Below are 15684 nucleotides of genomic sequence, written 5' to 3'. Positions count from 1 at the left end.
AGAAGATAAAAGAACATGCTTTCAAGTGGAAGTTAAAGAACAAGTACATGTAATGCAATAATGCAAAAAATAAAAGCTGGTGAAGTGACAGGCATAAAAAAAAAAGAAAAAGCAGAGTGTCACAGGTCTTATTTTTGAGCATTACAAATCTAGGAACAACCAGAGGATTTTTTTTTTTTTTTTTTTAATTTCCCCACTTTCCAGAACCTTTCAACATCACAGAATGTTCACTAATTACAGAAGCTGTATTTTTTGAACTTTGCTTTCAGTATTTCAAAGAAAGCAATAAAAACCATACAAAGTCATGCCAATTCAAAGCACTGTTATTAGTCAGCACAATGTGAATTATTTCTCTACTGAGAAATTTTCATACTGAGCATGTTCATAGTAGGCTAACAACATCATTCCCTTACTGAGTGGTAATCTCTATGTTTAATGGGATCAATTAAATAAATTAAGCTCTCTAAAATCTCTCCAGTGACCAGCAGTCATTAAAATTCATGTAGCTCTGATTTTAAACATATCCTTACCAAAAACATCCTGGTAGTACTGGCCTCTGAACTTAAAGCAGGGTTGGAACTTGCAAGAAGATGGATTTGAGTCAGAAGCTGAACGTGCTTGAAGAATAAAATCAGACAAATGGTTTTTTTCAGTGTATCAGAAATCCAAGAAACTGGAAAGCATAAGTACAGAGGCACAAGAAATATCTCCTGAGCACCCCAAAAAAAAAAAAAAAAAATCACATTCTGACTTCAAAAAAATCTTTTAAGCAATAGAAAACTGAGGGGAAAATTCCACTGCCAGGAAGTTTATTACACAGATTTTGAACACATCATCTGTTTAAGTCTTAGGGCAGTGTCCTGGTTTTGGCTGGGATAGAGTTAATTTTCTCTCTAGTAGCCAGTATAGTGTTATGTCTTGTATTCAGTATTAAAAATGTTGGTAACACACTGATGTTTTCAGTTATTGCTAAGTAGTGTTTAGTCTAAAGTCAAGGATTTTTCAGCTTCTCCTGCTCAGCCAGCAAGAAGGCTGGAGGGGTACAAGAAGCTGGGAGGGGACACAGCCAGGACAGCTGACCCAAACCAAAAGGGGTATTCCATACCATGTGACATCATGCCCAGTATATAAACTGGGGGGGGGTTGGCCTGGGGGGGATTGCTGCTCAGGAACTAACTGGGCATCGGTCAGCAAGTGGTGAGCAATTGCATTGTGCATCACTTGGTTTTTATATTCCAATCCTTTTATTAGCATTGTCATTTTATTATTGTTATTATTATCATGATTAGTTTCTTCCTTTTTGTTCTATTAAACTGTTCTTATCTCAACCCACAATTTTCTACCTTTTTCCTCCCAATTCTCTCCCCCATCCCACTGGGTGGTGGGGGGGTGAGTGAGCAGCTGCGTGAAGCTTAGCTGCTGGCTGGGGTTAAACCATGACAAGCAGTTTCCTAGCTTTTGTGCCAAAGTCTCATACCATAAGGATCAATATGGAAAGGATGTTTTTTTCTAATTAAATACTGAAGTATTTCTTCAGAAACAATGACTTCAGCTATCAGAACTCCCCATATGCACACAAACACCATACATCTTGCTTTGCAGCTGAAAAATTAAAAAGGTCATTTACTCTACATGTCTAATGCAAGATCCATTTCTTTATCTTGTGTTTGAGAAGTCTGTGTCCTTCCCTTGCTGCCACATACCAAGACATGACACTGTATAAGGCATGCAGAATAATAAACGACTATGTATCAAGTTCACACAAAAACAGCACACTTTGTCCTCATGAGATCAAGCTAACAGTAAGTTTCAAGTATTGAGAAGTCCTCTTGAACTTTGTATGGACATGGAAAAAAATTCTTTAAGTACCGCTTCTCATCTATGCTGCTGACAGCTTTTAAAATGTTCAAACTGAATTTCTACAGTTTTGCTTGGTGGGAGGAGGAAAAAAAGAACCCAAACTACATCAAGAGTAATATTCTCAGAAAGTAGTAAAGGAGTTGGTGAAAACAGAGGATTTTGACAGATTACAGTCAGAATTCAAACAAGGCCAAGGCAGCTCTCTCACATGAGAACAATACAGATGCCAAGAAATAAGCTCTACTTTGCACATTCAATTCGAACTGTCTTTCAGTGTGGAATCAGGTATGTAAGTATCACGTATTAAAGCTCCAGCTTCAAATGTAGCTTATTCAATTAATTTCTTTAAGGAAGCATGCTGAAGTGCTTGCTGTACCATTGGCTTTCCCCAGCCCCCGCAGTATACAGCAAATACTCATTAGGTCAGACCAGATAACATTTTATTACCTGCTGCATTTGCTGCTGGAGCCTCTTTCTTTGCATACTGTCCAGAACAAGGCTCTGGAGAGGCTTCTCATTTTGAGGTTTTGATTTTTCTATCTCTTGTGGTGGCTTGATAGAGGACTTTTTCATTCTCAACTGTTCAAGTTGTTCCTTCACTGTCCGGTGTTGTTCATTCAGTAAATTGGCCAGAGGCTCTTCAAATCTGTTTGAGATCAGGCAGACGGAAATATAATAACCATATGATTTAATAACTATTCACATTTATTTAGAATATTTTACTCTGTATTTGGGTGCACAGCTTAAGAACTATAAACCCTGTACTACTCAACACTTCCGACAGTATACTTCAACTTGAAAAAGTTATTTACACAGTTGGCTTATGTATAAATATTTTCATCTACCACAGCACTGTTGTAGTTCTGGGATGCAATGCTTCAACTGTTTATTCCAAGGACAGTTAACAGTCTTGTCCACCATTCCCAATCACATCTCATGCGAGTTCCACTCAAGTGCTCAGATACTCTCAGCAATCAGGATCTAGGATGATCTAGAATACATTAGAACCAATCTTATTTAACTTATATCATCAGGCAAGGTCTGAACCCAAGGTATTATGGGAGGCATTTTACCATGAGGGTCTCCAGAAAGACCCCACACCAACTCAAATGCTGTTACTTAAAAAAACAAATTAAGTATTACCTAGCTTTATGCAGAGTACTATACTAGACATCTGCTGATACTATAGTAGGAGCTACTCCTGTAGCAGAAAAGAGGATGTACATATAACTGTCCTTTCAAAAACAGCTTCAGCTATCCCCTGCTTTATGACAGATTTTGTCTATTTTAGCTACACCAGTTAATATTCTGATTTCTGCTAGTTATTAGCTTCACTTCTGTAACAGGCCTGAACTTAGTTATAGGTAAAGTTGTTCCACAATGCTTCTAATGCAAGGTATCACAAAACCAACAATAAACGTAGCAAATCAATATTTTGCCACAAAACAACTTTAAGAATCCTGTATACAGATAAAACTGGGGAAGAAACAACTGGGAGAACTGCCATGGAAGAAAAATGAATACAACTAGCCATTAGCAAAGACAAATGCATACAAATAATAGGAGAGAGCATAAAGTTTCCTTGCTTTTAGTCTGTAGCTGGTTTAAGAATTGCTGTGCTCCCCTCTGGTACTGCTCATCCCAGAGAGAGTATCAAAAAAACTCCAGCCTTCATTTTAGCTCCTTTCCCAAACAGATACAGCTTGATCTTGAGCTGATCTGCCCCATAAACAAGGAGACACCATTTGTACCACAGTTCACCTTCAGCCAATTTTTGTAATTAGTTAGAGTGGTATTATTACCTAGAAAGAAACGCTTTAGACCCTTTCCTCTTCAAGGCATTGTTTCAAGTACAACCCATACCAAAAATCATCAAAAGCCAATTTTGAAACTATAGTCATTTCAGACCGAGGCCCCAGGTATCTTATGCAGTCTTTTTCCTTAGAAAAGGCCACCATTACATCTAAGCTATTTACTTAAAAGGTGACACACTTGGTCAAACCAGCTCCTCAAACATTTCTGGTCATCAAAAAAAAAATGTGAGGGCAGTAAATGACCTTTACTCCTTCTGCTTAACAGTAAAAAAAAATTTAAAAATTTTAAAAAGACAAGAAAACTATTATTTTTCTGAAATTATTTCAGAACACTACACCCACCACCACAGTGTAAAGCACCAAGAATTAAGAGAGCTAGAGTGGCTACCACTTTGAGGTTGGGACCTTCTTTGCACAGGTCCTACATAGCTTTGATCACATATGCAGCAACATCCCAGTATCCACAGTTTCTCTACCCGTTGCTATGAAGTATCATTGCCAGTCATGCAATATCCTGCTCCACTAACTACTGTTAGTTTAACAGCTGAAGTAAGTGACTTAGCAAGTAGTGAAGCAATTTTTTCAGAAGAATTTAGTCTAATAAAGGGGGGACATGTGGACAGACTTGAGAAATAAACACAATTTAAATACACAGGGACAGTACATATAGCATGGAGATTAAGGCAGCAGGAACAGAATCCTCCACTAGAGATACCGGCTTGTTGGAACAGATCACCATTCTGAAAGACCTCTGCTGTTTTCAGCTATGATACAGAACAGCCAGCACCAATCTTTTAGTGCAGACATTCTTCCTGTCTCTTTCTGAACAGTTACATTTTCATTGTTATCGTCATCTTCTTCAGATGCACCACAATCAGTAAAGTCAAAGGTGACAGACAGAAAAAAGAGGGTCAAGTTAAGTGTTCAATCTCATAAATAAAAATGGCTCTGAGCTTTCAAAACAGCGGCCTGTGCTGAAAAGGCATTATCTCTTCGGTGGGTGGCATGGTACAGCTGCAGGTAACCATAGGCTTTTTATCACAACAGAGTTGTTATTATTTTTTTAATTTTACGACCATAACCAAATGATCCTACCTAAGTGCCTGTGGTGTATTAAAATTTGGCCGTGACTCTGTAACATTTTCATCATCTTCTGGACCTTCATCTTCCATGTTTGAGAAACCCATCTCGTCCTGAAACTGACAGCAAACATGTAGCAACAGTCAGGAATAGAAAGCTCAAGTAGTATATTTACCTAATAAAGATCATGATGATCCTCTTAGCATAGACATTGATCTCTGCAGGGACTTAAGGAACTTCCTATATATGTTCCTTCCCAAGGCTAAAAATTACACTTTTATGGTAGGGCCCTTTGCACATAGCCAGCACTAAGCATCTTACAGAGACCACCCCTTTACAGCTTTAGAGATTTCATGTCAGATCTGAGAAAGATCTATTCTTCAGTGCTATACCAAATTTATCACTTACTGTCTCAAACAGCTCCTCCATCAGTTCATTCACCTCCTTTTCTGCAAGTAAAATTAAAAAGTTGTATGAAGATTCCTTTTCCAAGAAACACTTAGCAATTCTGTCATAATATCAAGTCATTTAAGGAATCTCTCTTGCAAAGAGAGGATCAAAAAGAAAAGGCCCCTGATATTATATTCCTTTTTAATGCTGGGCCCCGAAAAACTTCAGCTGAGACTGTTCTGATTCAAAAATGTCATATAAAAACTAATTTTCAGAATTAAATTTAAAGTTATGTTAACCTGTAATAAGGCCTAAACCAAGATGAAAAGTGGTATGTTCTATAGTAGTTCTATAGAACTAACACAAAGATTGTAAGGACTTGGAGAAAATTTAATTACACTCAGCAAGCATTCAATTCTGAATTGGCTGAAGCTTTATGAAAGACTGTACTATCACGTAAGTATTATTCTTCATTCTTTCTATGGAATAAAGTTGCATCTGATAGCACAGCAGCTCTGGCTAGATCCTTTCATGTATTCACAGAATGCCAGCTTTGCATGGAAAAGCTGTTCAAGTCAGTATGCAGATTTTTTTTAATTAGCCTACACTGCAAAATCTTTGCAACAGAACGCTCACTTTTCAAAATGAATTACTAATCCTAGCAAGAAAGGAGGCGAGATTTCCAAAAGACTTACTGGTAATTCTCACAGCACGATCATTTCTGAAGTCTTCTGTATCTGGTTCATCCAGATCTTCCAGGAAGTTGTACTCAGGGTCATCATCATCATCTGCTTCATCTAGTAAGAAGCATGTTTTGAAATGTGATTACCCTGCCCCAAGACCAACCAACTGCTAGGAGCAGAAGCACCTGATTTACTGTCTAACCTGGCACAAAGAGGGCTAGGATTACTGCTTGAAATTAACTGTATGATCCTTTTTATGGAAGCAGTATCAAGCCCATCCTCTCTTCAAACTGAGCTACTTGCATCCTCATTTGTAGCCATTCCCATTTAGAAAAGCTGGATTTCTTCTCTGTGACCTGAGTTACAGCTAATTTAGAAAGAGTGAAGTAGTATTATTTCAATGTGTTTTATATTCAATTTGCACAACTGCATGCAACCAGTAAATTCAGGACAAAACAAAGTCAAGTCCCAAAGCTTGTTCTTTTTTCTTCTCAAAGAACAAAATAGTTGTTTTTACCAAAACAAGTCATGTCCCTACCAAGGAGCATGACACACTCAGGTGCAGGTGTAGCAACACTGCCAGCTTCATGACACAGCACAATGGATTAAGGGCTGGAACACATAACTTTCATTTATGGTTGCCAGTTACTGCATGTGCTGGCTAGTAAATATTTACAAGTGAGACAGACACCTAAAGTTTAAAAACCCTCACAAATGTCCATGGAGAAGATGAGGAAAGCTGATGGCATGCAAAACACATGCATATTACTAAATGAGATAATGGCTGCAGCCAAGAACACCACATAGAAAGAAAAAACTCCAGGCTTTCAATGTAACCCCCAATTCTGGTGAACACAACAACAAAACATCCATCATATACCTTCATTCTCCACATCGTCATTCATGAGTCCTCCAAGCCACCTTTTCCATTCTTCATCATCTGCAGTATTGGGATCATACATATCAGGTGTGATATCTGGGGCTCGGAGCTCAGCCTCCAGCTGACCAAGAGGAACATCCTTCAGTGGTCTCTTAGATCGGGTTCGGAAGGCAATGAGGCTGTCTTCCAGAGACTGAAATGTGAAAGAAAGGCACAATGGAGTTAGGACGACTCTGCTTTTCTCAGTTTCTCCAGCAGCAGGGTTTTCAGCCCAGCCAAAAAAGTCCAATACCAAAATATTAGATTCCTGCCACAAAGAATCATTTACTTTGGTAGTCCAAGAAAGCTAAACTTTCATTACTCTCACTATTAAACAGCTATTGTTTATAAATACATTACTGTTCATTTATCTCATGCCAAACTCTTTATCTGCTACCGAGGAAGCAATCTCCACTTGCAATATTTGATTCTTTCATGTATGTTTTACACTGTTTGCCCTCTTCACTATCTGAAATTGATCTTGAGCAGCAGCACAGGACTGTCTCTTCAGGCTCCTCACCCTTGCACAGCAACACAGATCAGTAATATTTTTCTCATTATTAATATAAAACAGTGGTTCTCTTTACAACCAAGCTTCCTCAGGTGTTAACAGTATACTTGCCTGCAAAACACAACTAAGCTGACAGGATATCTTTCAAAATGAAAACTATTTTAATTAGTCATGTAAATGTCACAGAAGTACATTTAACAGTCAAAACAATGGCAGTGAGAGACTTCTGAGCATAAACAGAAAGTGCAGTTATGATACAAGAAACTAAAAGTATACAACACTTTACTAAACAGGTACCTCTATTCTCTCACAAAGCTAGGGTCTTAAAACTATGGAGACTCAACTTATTATTTAAAGTTATAAAAAGAGAGCAGAATGAAGTAAAAGTAATAGCAGAGAACACCAGAAAGCTACCTCCTTTCTAACAAATTCTACCCAAACTAAAACCACACTATTTATAGCATCCCCCAAAACACTACCTGGTAAGAATCCATGCATACTGGGCTTGAAGCCAATTCTTCATCCACTGCATGCAGCTTCTCCATGAAAGTGCTGTCTTTGTTTTGCTTTGGTTTAGGAGGTGGTGGAGGTCCCATGGGAACTACTTCAGCACTAATATGTCTAACAACAGGCGTAGTAACCTTCTCCATCTAATTAAAAAGGCCTTTGTGTTAAAAGGTTTTATTTAGAACATAAATTTCCAAGGACAGAGTAAGTCTCTTTTTCTGCTTGACCAGAGTCTAGCACAATAGAAATGAGAGAAATCCTTCACAGAAGGAAATGGATTCTTCATATTAGACTCACTTTGATTTTCAGAAAGTGCAAATAAATTTACCATTCAAAAGATTTGCAGGAAAGGAGACCATTTGGAAGATTTGGGTATCAGTCTCAATATTACTAGAGTTGATAAACCTGAATGCTAGTAATTGTGGCACACTCCCAACCCTCCCAAAAACAAATGCATGGTGAGTAGAACGTGGAAATATCAATACATTATTGTTCCTTCACTGATTCCAGTGTCAGTGGTCAGTTTTCACAGTCACTTTCTCATTCTTGTCTGCTGATACTCGGCTCTTATCACACTGCACATACTCCTTCCACTGATTTGACGGTGCATACAGTCACCACAAATATCTTTATGCTTTTATCAAAATCAATTTCTCCTCCTAAGCCAAGCACAGAAAGCAATTCTCCTGCACTCCTCTCAAAAATAATGAGAAAAATAATTGTTATCTGAAGAGCCGATAGTTTCCATTGCCAGTGCTTTTTTAGGTACTCGTGTTTATTTTAGACTAAGCTCTTTCTGCAAGGGTTGCACTCACTGCTTATGCAAGAACCATTGCAGTGGGACCCTAGAGCCACATAACACCTGTAATGTCGCCACAACTTTAAGCAATAATATGTATTCTTGCTTTTGCATTAATAATTTAGGAATAATGACTGAAAGTTGTTTCTAAAGAAAGCAAAAACTCTCTTGCAAATTTACCTCACAGAGCATCCCTCCCTCTTCATCAGATGATCGCCTTGTCCTAGATCGTTTTGCTCCCCGAGGAGAAGAAGCAGTGCTCTCTACATCACTTTCCAGCAAGCTCTATAGCGCAAAAGGCGCAGAATGGAATCAATCAATCATGCCACAATCAAACACTGCTTCAACTAATATTCCAAAGACTCTTTTTTAGCCAAATGAATAATATAGCATTGAAGAAAGATTACTAGAAGGCCCGGGATGACTTACCAGTTTTCATGTGTTAAAATAAAGAGAGCATTCTACTGCCTCAAACATGCAGACAACTCCATGCTGAACAGAACAAATCTTTGTACAAGTTGCGTTTACCTCTTCTGCAGTCTCATCCTCATCCTCATCATCAGGCTGGTATTCTTCATCAGATGAATCATCTTCCTCAAGAGGAATGTCCACAAACTGAGGAGGCTGCAACAGAACAGAAGAAAGGTGACAACTTTTTACAGGCAAGATAAAGAGTTACACTCTAATGGTGCGCTACTGGATCAAAGATTTCTAACTGAGGAAATATCCTGAAGCTCAGAACGGAAGGAGACTACTGAAAAAGTCTGACGAAAACAAAGAAATTGCTAAAGACTGGTAAAGCAAAGTGCTTTGAAAATGTGCAAGAACGGGCACAAATGATTTAGCATTTATATGATGGAAACACTGCTTGAGCAGACACCATCTCAATGACATGTTTCTAGTACTGGAATGGCCATTCACTCCTGCTACACTGCTGAATCCTGCCTACACCTAGATAACAAATCTTTTGGAGCAGGCAGAGCTCAGGAAAAAAAAAAAAAAGATCCAGGCTGTATTTCCAGGCAGTCCTACAGCGTATAAAACAGTCCCAGGGAGGAACACCTTGAAGCAACAGGCCTGGGCAGTGGCATTCACTATCAGGAATTTCATCCAGGTAGAGGCTGCTGCAGTACCAACATGGGAAGCTGGACCACCCAGCAGAAAAGACATCCTTATGGCATGTCATCACCTCATCATGTTCTGTCTTCCCCTGAAGGCAGCTCTTTTGGGCCCTCTGTGCACCTGCTGCTATGTTAACTGCCTTATCATGCCTTGCATACCCTGTTTGCAATGCTCCTGGTCACCAATACTCCCAATGTGCTAGACATGAGCCTGCTTCACCCCTCCAAAAGATTCCTTGCTCAGCAGGGTGCCTTTAGTATGTTCTCCGATTTCCCAGCAGTAGTTCACTTACCTTCACCTCATTCGCCTTCTTAATTGGAGAAATATTCCATGTTGGAATCACCTAAAGATAGCAGAAACAATTCAACTGTCTCTGAAAAGCACGATGTTGCACAGCTTAGACAATCTATTAAATCAAATGAGTACTTGATCTTGAGGCCTTGTTCTCTAAAGTAGCCAAGTAACAACAGACTTCGGACAAAGGCTTTCTAAACTTCCCATGTGATCCCTACAGGCAATAACTTCAGTGTAATAGATGCTGTCGATTCGCTCCATTTTCTAACTCTGACCTGGTTCTATTCTGCTCATCTAAAATTAATTCTTTTTTACATTGCTTTAACTTATTTTTTCATTTTAAGAATGAATCACTTAAAAGCACACTATACACTTCTTTAGAAGACCCACACTCAAAACCATTCAGGTAGGGGGAGGATACAATAGTAAAAACAGATGACATACATACCACTCCTTTCTCCACAACTTCCTTCAGTTTGGAACGAGTCATTTTGGGCTCCTGAGAGTTTAAAACAAGACAACAGCAGCCTATTCAGCTATTTTCCTTAACTGCAAACTTTTCCCCAGCAACTCTTTACTACAAGACTTTTCTCTTTTTTTAAATTCACTACCTTTTAGACATGATCAGAGCGACATCAAAAATAGCCCCTCATAATTCTGTTTCATAATTTACACTCATACACAGACGCTACTCACTTCATCCAGGTGGCAAATCTGGTAACGAAACGTAAATTATGGTACTACCTATTCTACCTGTTCTCTCCATATCACGTCATGGACCAAGAAGATAAGACTGGTGAAGGTATCGTGCATTTGGAAGAACTGAAAAACCAAACCGAAAAAGCTTTTTACTTACAAACAGAGGTATATCTTCTGTCTCACTGATGGCTGCTTTCATCATAGCAACAACATGCTCATTTGTGATCACTTCCTACAGGAACACACAAAAAAGTATCCCTTACATTCTGTTTGTTAAAAAGAAACAGACTTAAATTTAAAATAAACTAGTTGGAAACATGATGGAGAAATATTCAGTGTATGATATACTTTGTAATTATGTTATAATAAAAAAGATTGTTCAGTCACTGGACAAGAAAATATAAAGTAAACAGTGATAAAAATATTTGCATTACATTCTCTGTGAATGCTTCACAGAATAAATTTCCAGCAGAAGGAAAGAAAATAGTCGAAACAAAAGCCCACACCAGTTTCCCTTCCCTTGTGTCATGTAATCAGTAAAATGAGATGATCCCAGCCACATGAGAAATGCTGCTATGAAGCTACAATAGAAAACTTAAATCCTTAAGCACTCACAGGCTTCCAAAAAAGGGTCTAATTATCTAGAGAAAGTATGTAATAATCTACTCTTTGAAACATTGTGCTAGATCATTTCAGAAAACATTGTATATTTTTAGAAGAAATAGGGGAAGCCAGAAGAGACCCAGTATCCGTGACTACAATTTCTGAATGCCACCATAAGGTTCCAGGGAAGGTAGGTGACTGTGAGATATTTATAGTCCTTCCAAAGTGCCACGTGACAGAGAAAGGCATTAATTCATGGCACTTGCACAAAATCAGCTGGTGAATCTTCCCAAAAGAATCATGGCAGTCTCCAGTTTGTTTGCCACACGGATGGCAAAAAGGAAAAATATCTGAGGTTACCTGGATTAGACTAGCTGCCTGGGCACAATTTTTGATCCTGTGGGAAAATACCTATATTGCTCTCCAGACCCTGCTCATGGGATAAAATGAAATCTACACCTAATATAGGTGTAGAATTAGTGTCATTACACAGCTGTGACACCACAGATATTCTTTTTGCAGTTCCTTTCTAACTGGAAGTTGTGTGGTGGACTAAAAGGTTGGTTGGGGTAATTAACTAAGAGCAATACATTTCTGTCAGCACCACTAGAATTCCATCAGGACTTCATCATGAAACAGTTCACTCAAAACAAGAAACAGTGAGTTCACAGTCTACATCTCCTCAACCGGAACCAGAAGTATTACTTCTTGAAGAACCACTTCAATTACTCCTGCTACTGCTATTACAGTACAGTAAAACAGACCCATTTGCTATTGTAAATAAATGGTCGTGAGGGATCAATACCTACTAACAAAGCCAGGTCCAGGTAACTTATACATATGCCATGTGATTCTCTCTTTATAGCTTTTTATAGGAGAGATTAGGAGATGTGTGCCTACCCAGTCTTCCTTGTTCGTGAAATCAAGTGCTACCATTAGCACTATACTCAAGTCTAGACTGCACTTTCTTAAAAAGCTGGGCACTTCTCCGTTCCCTGTCATAGCCCCACCGCACTCACATGCAGGATGTTTCGCACGTTGACAACTGTCAGGTTATGTTGTTTAGCTCCATCTTCTAAGGTGCGATCAAGAGTATCATCTAGCTTGATGTCACAAGATAAAGATCCCTCCTCTTCCTGACTTTTCCCTTCTCTTTTCCGTTTGGTTGCCTTCCTCCTTCTCTTCCTTCTCTCAATATCCTCTCCATCTTGCTCCTCTGAAAATTAACAAAAATGGAAACTAAAAATTCAGATACTTCACATCCAGCACATTCTGACAGTATAAGTTTAAAAAAAAAAAAAGCCAGAATTCTGCAAATACTGAAGTGGCAGCAGCTTTCCAACAGCTGATAAGGAGATCATCCAAATGGAAATGGCCATAAGAACTAGAAAGTCTTCTGAATGATGGGTTCAAATTCTGCAGGACCCAAGTGAGTCACATTAGTCAAGCAAATAAAGGTTATGTATTTGCCATGTCTACTAGCTGCTTTTACAGAATGGTCTCAGCAGCCTTTTTATGCCTTTTCCAGAAGGAAGTGTTTTAAGTATGCCATCAAGATTAAAACAGTTGCAAATCTCCAGGCACCATACAGCAAGAGCAGATTAGTTTCCAGGACTTAGTGTTTCCCAAGTGGCACTTTTTTTCTGACTCGGGGAAATAAAAGAATCATAGCCTCCTCTGAAGGAAAGCAGTATTTTTAAGTAAGTGAAAATTGCAGAGATCAGCTCCAGCAAGTTTCACTTGGATACCTGTAGTTTATTTAGCCACTGATTTAGAGAGCGCAGGATGGAAACTTCAAAGAACGTTGCACCTAAACAGCCCCTGCTATGGTGTACACAATTCCAGAATTCTGCATCTACTGTATCAAGTCACAGGTCTGCTCCTTGCACAAAGCTTACCCAATGGAATAAACAGTCCCAAATCCTCATTTTCCTCATCAGTCCACTGGGGCCACTCACCAGCTCTGGTGTTCTTCAGTGGCTTCATCACAGTAGGATTTCTAACAGCCAGCTGCAAAGAACTTCTCACTGGAGACTCCTGCATTGCAGATTGGTTTTCCGTCAGATATGGATCTCTCTGCGAATTCACTTCCACCTCTGTACACAGCTTAGGTGTTTTCCCTGTAAACAGTATACACTAAATTGTAGTCAGATATGCCATATGGACACAGCTAAGCAAGGTTAAGAGGCTGCTGCAATTACAAAAGCTTATAGTGACCCATTCAAATCTGTTAAATCAACTGCACAAGTCTAACCTAGCCTGTAAAAGTAATCCAGATACACTGAACACTGCAGCAGCAGTCCCATCCTGCTGGAAACAAATCCAGGCGAAGAGATGCCCACCTCCAACTATTTCAGTCTTGCTCCCTCCACTATCAGTTTTGCACAGCTATGCTGAAAACTGTTCCTGTCAAATGATCCAATGCCAAAAAACCCGATGATTTGTTTAAAACATGGTTGTACTGCTTGTTGTATAAATGCAACTGCAACAACAGAAATCAACAGCTAGGGGCAGGCACTCCTTCACCCAGGCAGGTTATTCACAGCTGGAACAGCACAGTTGACTGCAACCTTAGTATGCAGTTTCACAGCCACCTTGGGCCAATTTAAAACCACACTACTGCTGGCAGGGGTGGCTACGTACCCTTCCCGCTCTTATTCTGCGCACTCCTAGAAAACAACTGTGAACTGACCCCTGTTCCACTCCCTTTTCTCCTGACACAAAATCAGCTTTCAGTCAAATCAACGAGCTAATCAATCACAGCAGAACAAGAACCAGAGACAACACTTTTCACAAGGAAACAAGGAAGCACTGTCCCTTTTTGCTGCAGCCTGTAGTTAGATGGGCTTACGACAATTACTAAAAAACAGCTGAAGCCTGGAGTTTCATGAACACCTTGAGCCAGTATGAAAACAGTCACCCAACAAAACCAGCTCCCCAACCCTGCAGCAGTTGCTGCTCTGGCACAGGTATTTGTGTAGTTGCACAGAAAATCAGATCAGCGAGTTGATCCAGATAGAGAGGAAAAAACACCACCACCCCCACACTTCCCACACACCCCCACTTTTTTTGCCAGGTCAATTCTGCAATCTCATTCAGCTCAGAGACAAAGATGTATGCCAGGAAAAGAGAAAAAGAACAGGATGGGCAATCTGGGGAAAGAGGGCACAACCACTTATTTCAGTAGACTTGAAGACAACCAGAAATACAAAATGAGCATCATTTTGATTGTGAAGTCAAGTCTCCCTCACTAGCTCACACATCACACTTTCACTGAGTGAACCTCAGGGCAAGCAAAGTTCACTTGGGCTTTTTACACAAACTTCCAAAATACCTATGTTCCACAACAAATTTGTAACTTGATACTAACACAAGTTCTACTTGCATTGGCTCTTGTAAAGGATCACAGTAGAGCCCCATACAAGTGTCCCTATAGACTACTCTTTTGAATGCTTGAAAGAATTCTCTTCTGAGAATGAAAGCAAATGCAGGCAAAAAACTCTGAAAAGCAGTATTTTTTGAACCAGCAACTTGCACTTTTGCCAGTCTCACGACTTATTAGCCAAACATTTGTTTTTAAAAAAATAAACACAAGGTGACTGTTTCAAATCAAAGCCTGGATTTACAAAGTCTTGTCTAAAGACTAGGTGAAAGTAACATATCTTGCACCACATAAAACTTGCAAAATATGTCTACGAAAATTACTGTTAGGACTGATGGCTATTACAGTGCATAAAAGATTAAACAGAGGGGCAAGACCAGGAAATTGCGTGCAAGTTTGCAAAACTGGGTATTTTAGGTTGGAAATTTGAAAAAAAAAAAGCAACTTCTAAAGCACTTTAGCATTCAGAAGCACTACAGGCAAGTAGCTTAAGTTCTCCATCAGTTTCCTAATGTTTTAAGGGAGGAAACCCCCCCAACTTTGAAAATGGGAAGCTTGCTAACTTGTAACACTTCAGAGAAAAAAAACAAACAAACAAACACCACAAAAACTAAGCACCCGAAGGAAAACCTTTACGTAAACAGGCCCATAAAGCGCTCCCTTAGCTGAGCCCGGCGATGAGCAGAGCTCACAGGGCCGAGGCCGGACCAGCAGCAGGCAGGAGCCAAGGCGGCAACCGGCGTCCGGAGAACCACCGAAGGCACCGTAACACCCCCAGGGGCGGGCAGCACACGCATTTACCTTCCGCCACCGCTTCGGGACTCGCGAGGCCCTCGGGGATCTGGGCGGTAGCACAGGCCTCCTTCGCGCCCGGCGCTTCCTGACCGGAGCCCTGGGCCGCCCTGGCCGGGGGCCTCTTCCCGCCCTTTATCGAGCCCTCCCCGGGCCCCCTCCACACGCCCGGGCCGGAGTACGGCCCGCCGGCTCGGGCCGCCGGCGCGAGTTTGGCGGAAGACCCGCC

At 40.0% G+C, this 15684-nt stretch overlaps 2 protein-coding genes across 7 annotated transcripts in view; one reads left to right on the top strand and one right to left on the bottom strand.

The window, feature by feature from the left end:
- LOC104829638 (GON-4-like protein) overlaps positions 1-15631 on the bottom strand; it is a 29726-nt gene extending 14095 nt beyond the window's left edge. For 4 of the 6 annotated variants that reach the window (XM_010563996.1, XM_010563999.1, XM_010564001.1 and 1 more), the window contains exons 1-15: positions 15465-15631; positions 13180-13401; positions 12301-12497; positions 10836-10910; positions 10428-10478; positions 9978-10028; positions 9092-9187; positions 8744-8848; positions 7737-7907; positions 6708-6900; positions 5840-5941; positions 5163-5203; positions 4770-4873; positions 2308-2506; positions 531-617 (exon numbers count right to left, since the gene is read on the bottom strand). In XM_010563996.1, coding sequence (XP_010562298.1) covers positions 531-617; positions 2308-2506; positions 4770-4873; positions 5163-5203; positions 5840-5941; positions 6708-6900; positions 7737-7907; positions 8744-8848; positions 9092-9187; positions 9978-10028; positions 10428-10478; positions 10836-10910; positions 12301-12497; positions 13180-13324 — 1617 coding nt within the window. In that variant the 5' untranslated portion in view covers positions 13325-13401; positions 15465-15631. Of the gene's footprint in view, positions 1-530; positions 618-2307; positions 2507-4769; positions 4874-5162; positions 5204-5839; positions 5942-6707; positions 6901-7736; positions 7922-8743; positions 8849-9091; positions 9188-9977; positions 10029-10427; positions 10479-10835; positions 10911-12300; positions 12498-13179; positions 13402-15464 lie in introns of those variants that run through there. The other 2 variants (XM_010563997.1, XM_010564000.1) reach the window with 2 other exon arrangements.
- The window catches only part of SYT11 (synaptotagmin XI), a 10459-nt gene continuing 10115 nt past the window's right edge, over positions 15341-15684 (top strand). The window contains exon 1 of the mRNA XM_010564152.1: positions 15341-15511. Within this exon, the coding sequence (XP_010562454.1) occupies positions 15341-15511 (171 nt within the window). The remainder of the gene's footprint in view (positions 15512-15684) is intronic.

Source organism: Haliaeetus leucocephalus, unplaced genomic scaffold (assembly GCF_000737465.1).
Source record: "Haliaeetus leucocephalus isolate CR32 unplaced genomic scaffold, Haliaeetus_leucocephalus-4.0 Scaffold175, whole genome shotgun sequence".
Taxonomy (NCBI): domain Eukaryota; kingdom Metazoa; phylum Chordata; class Aves; order Accipitriformes; family Accipitridae; genus Haliaeetus; species Haliaeetus leucocephalus.
The sequence above is the reverse complement of the archived record's forward strand: the minus strand, read 5'-3'. Positions and strand labels throughout refer to the sequence as shown.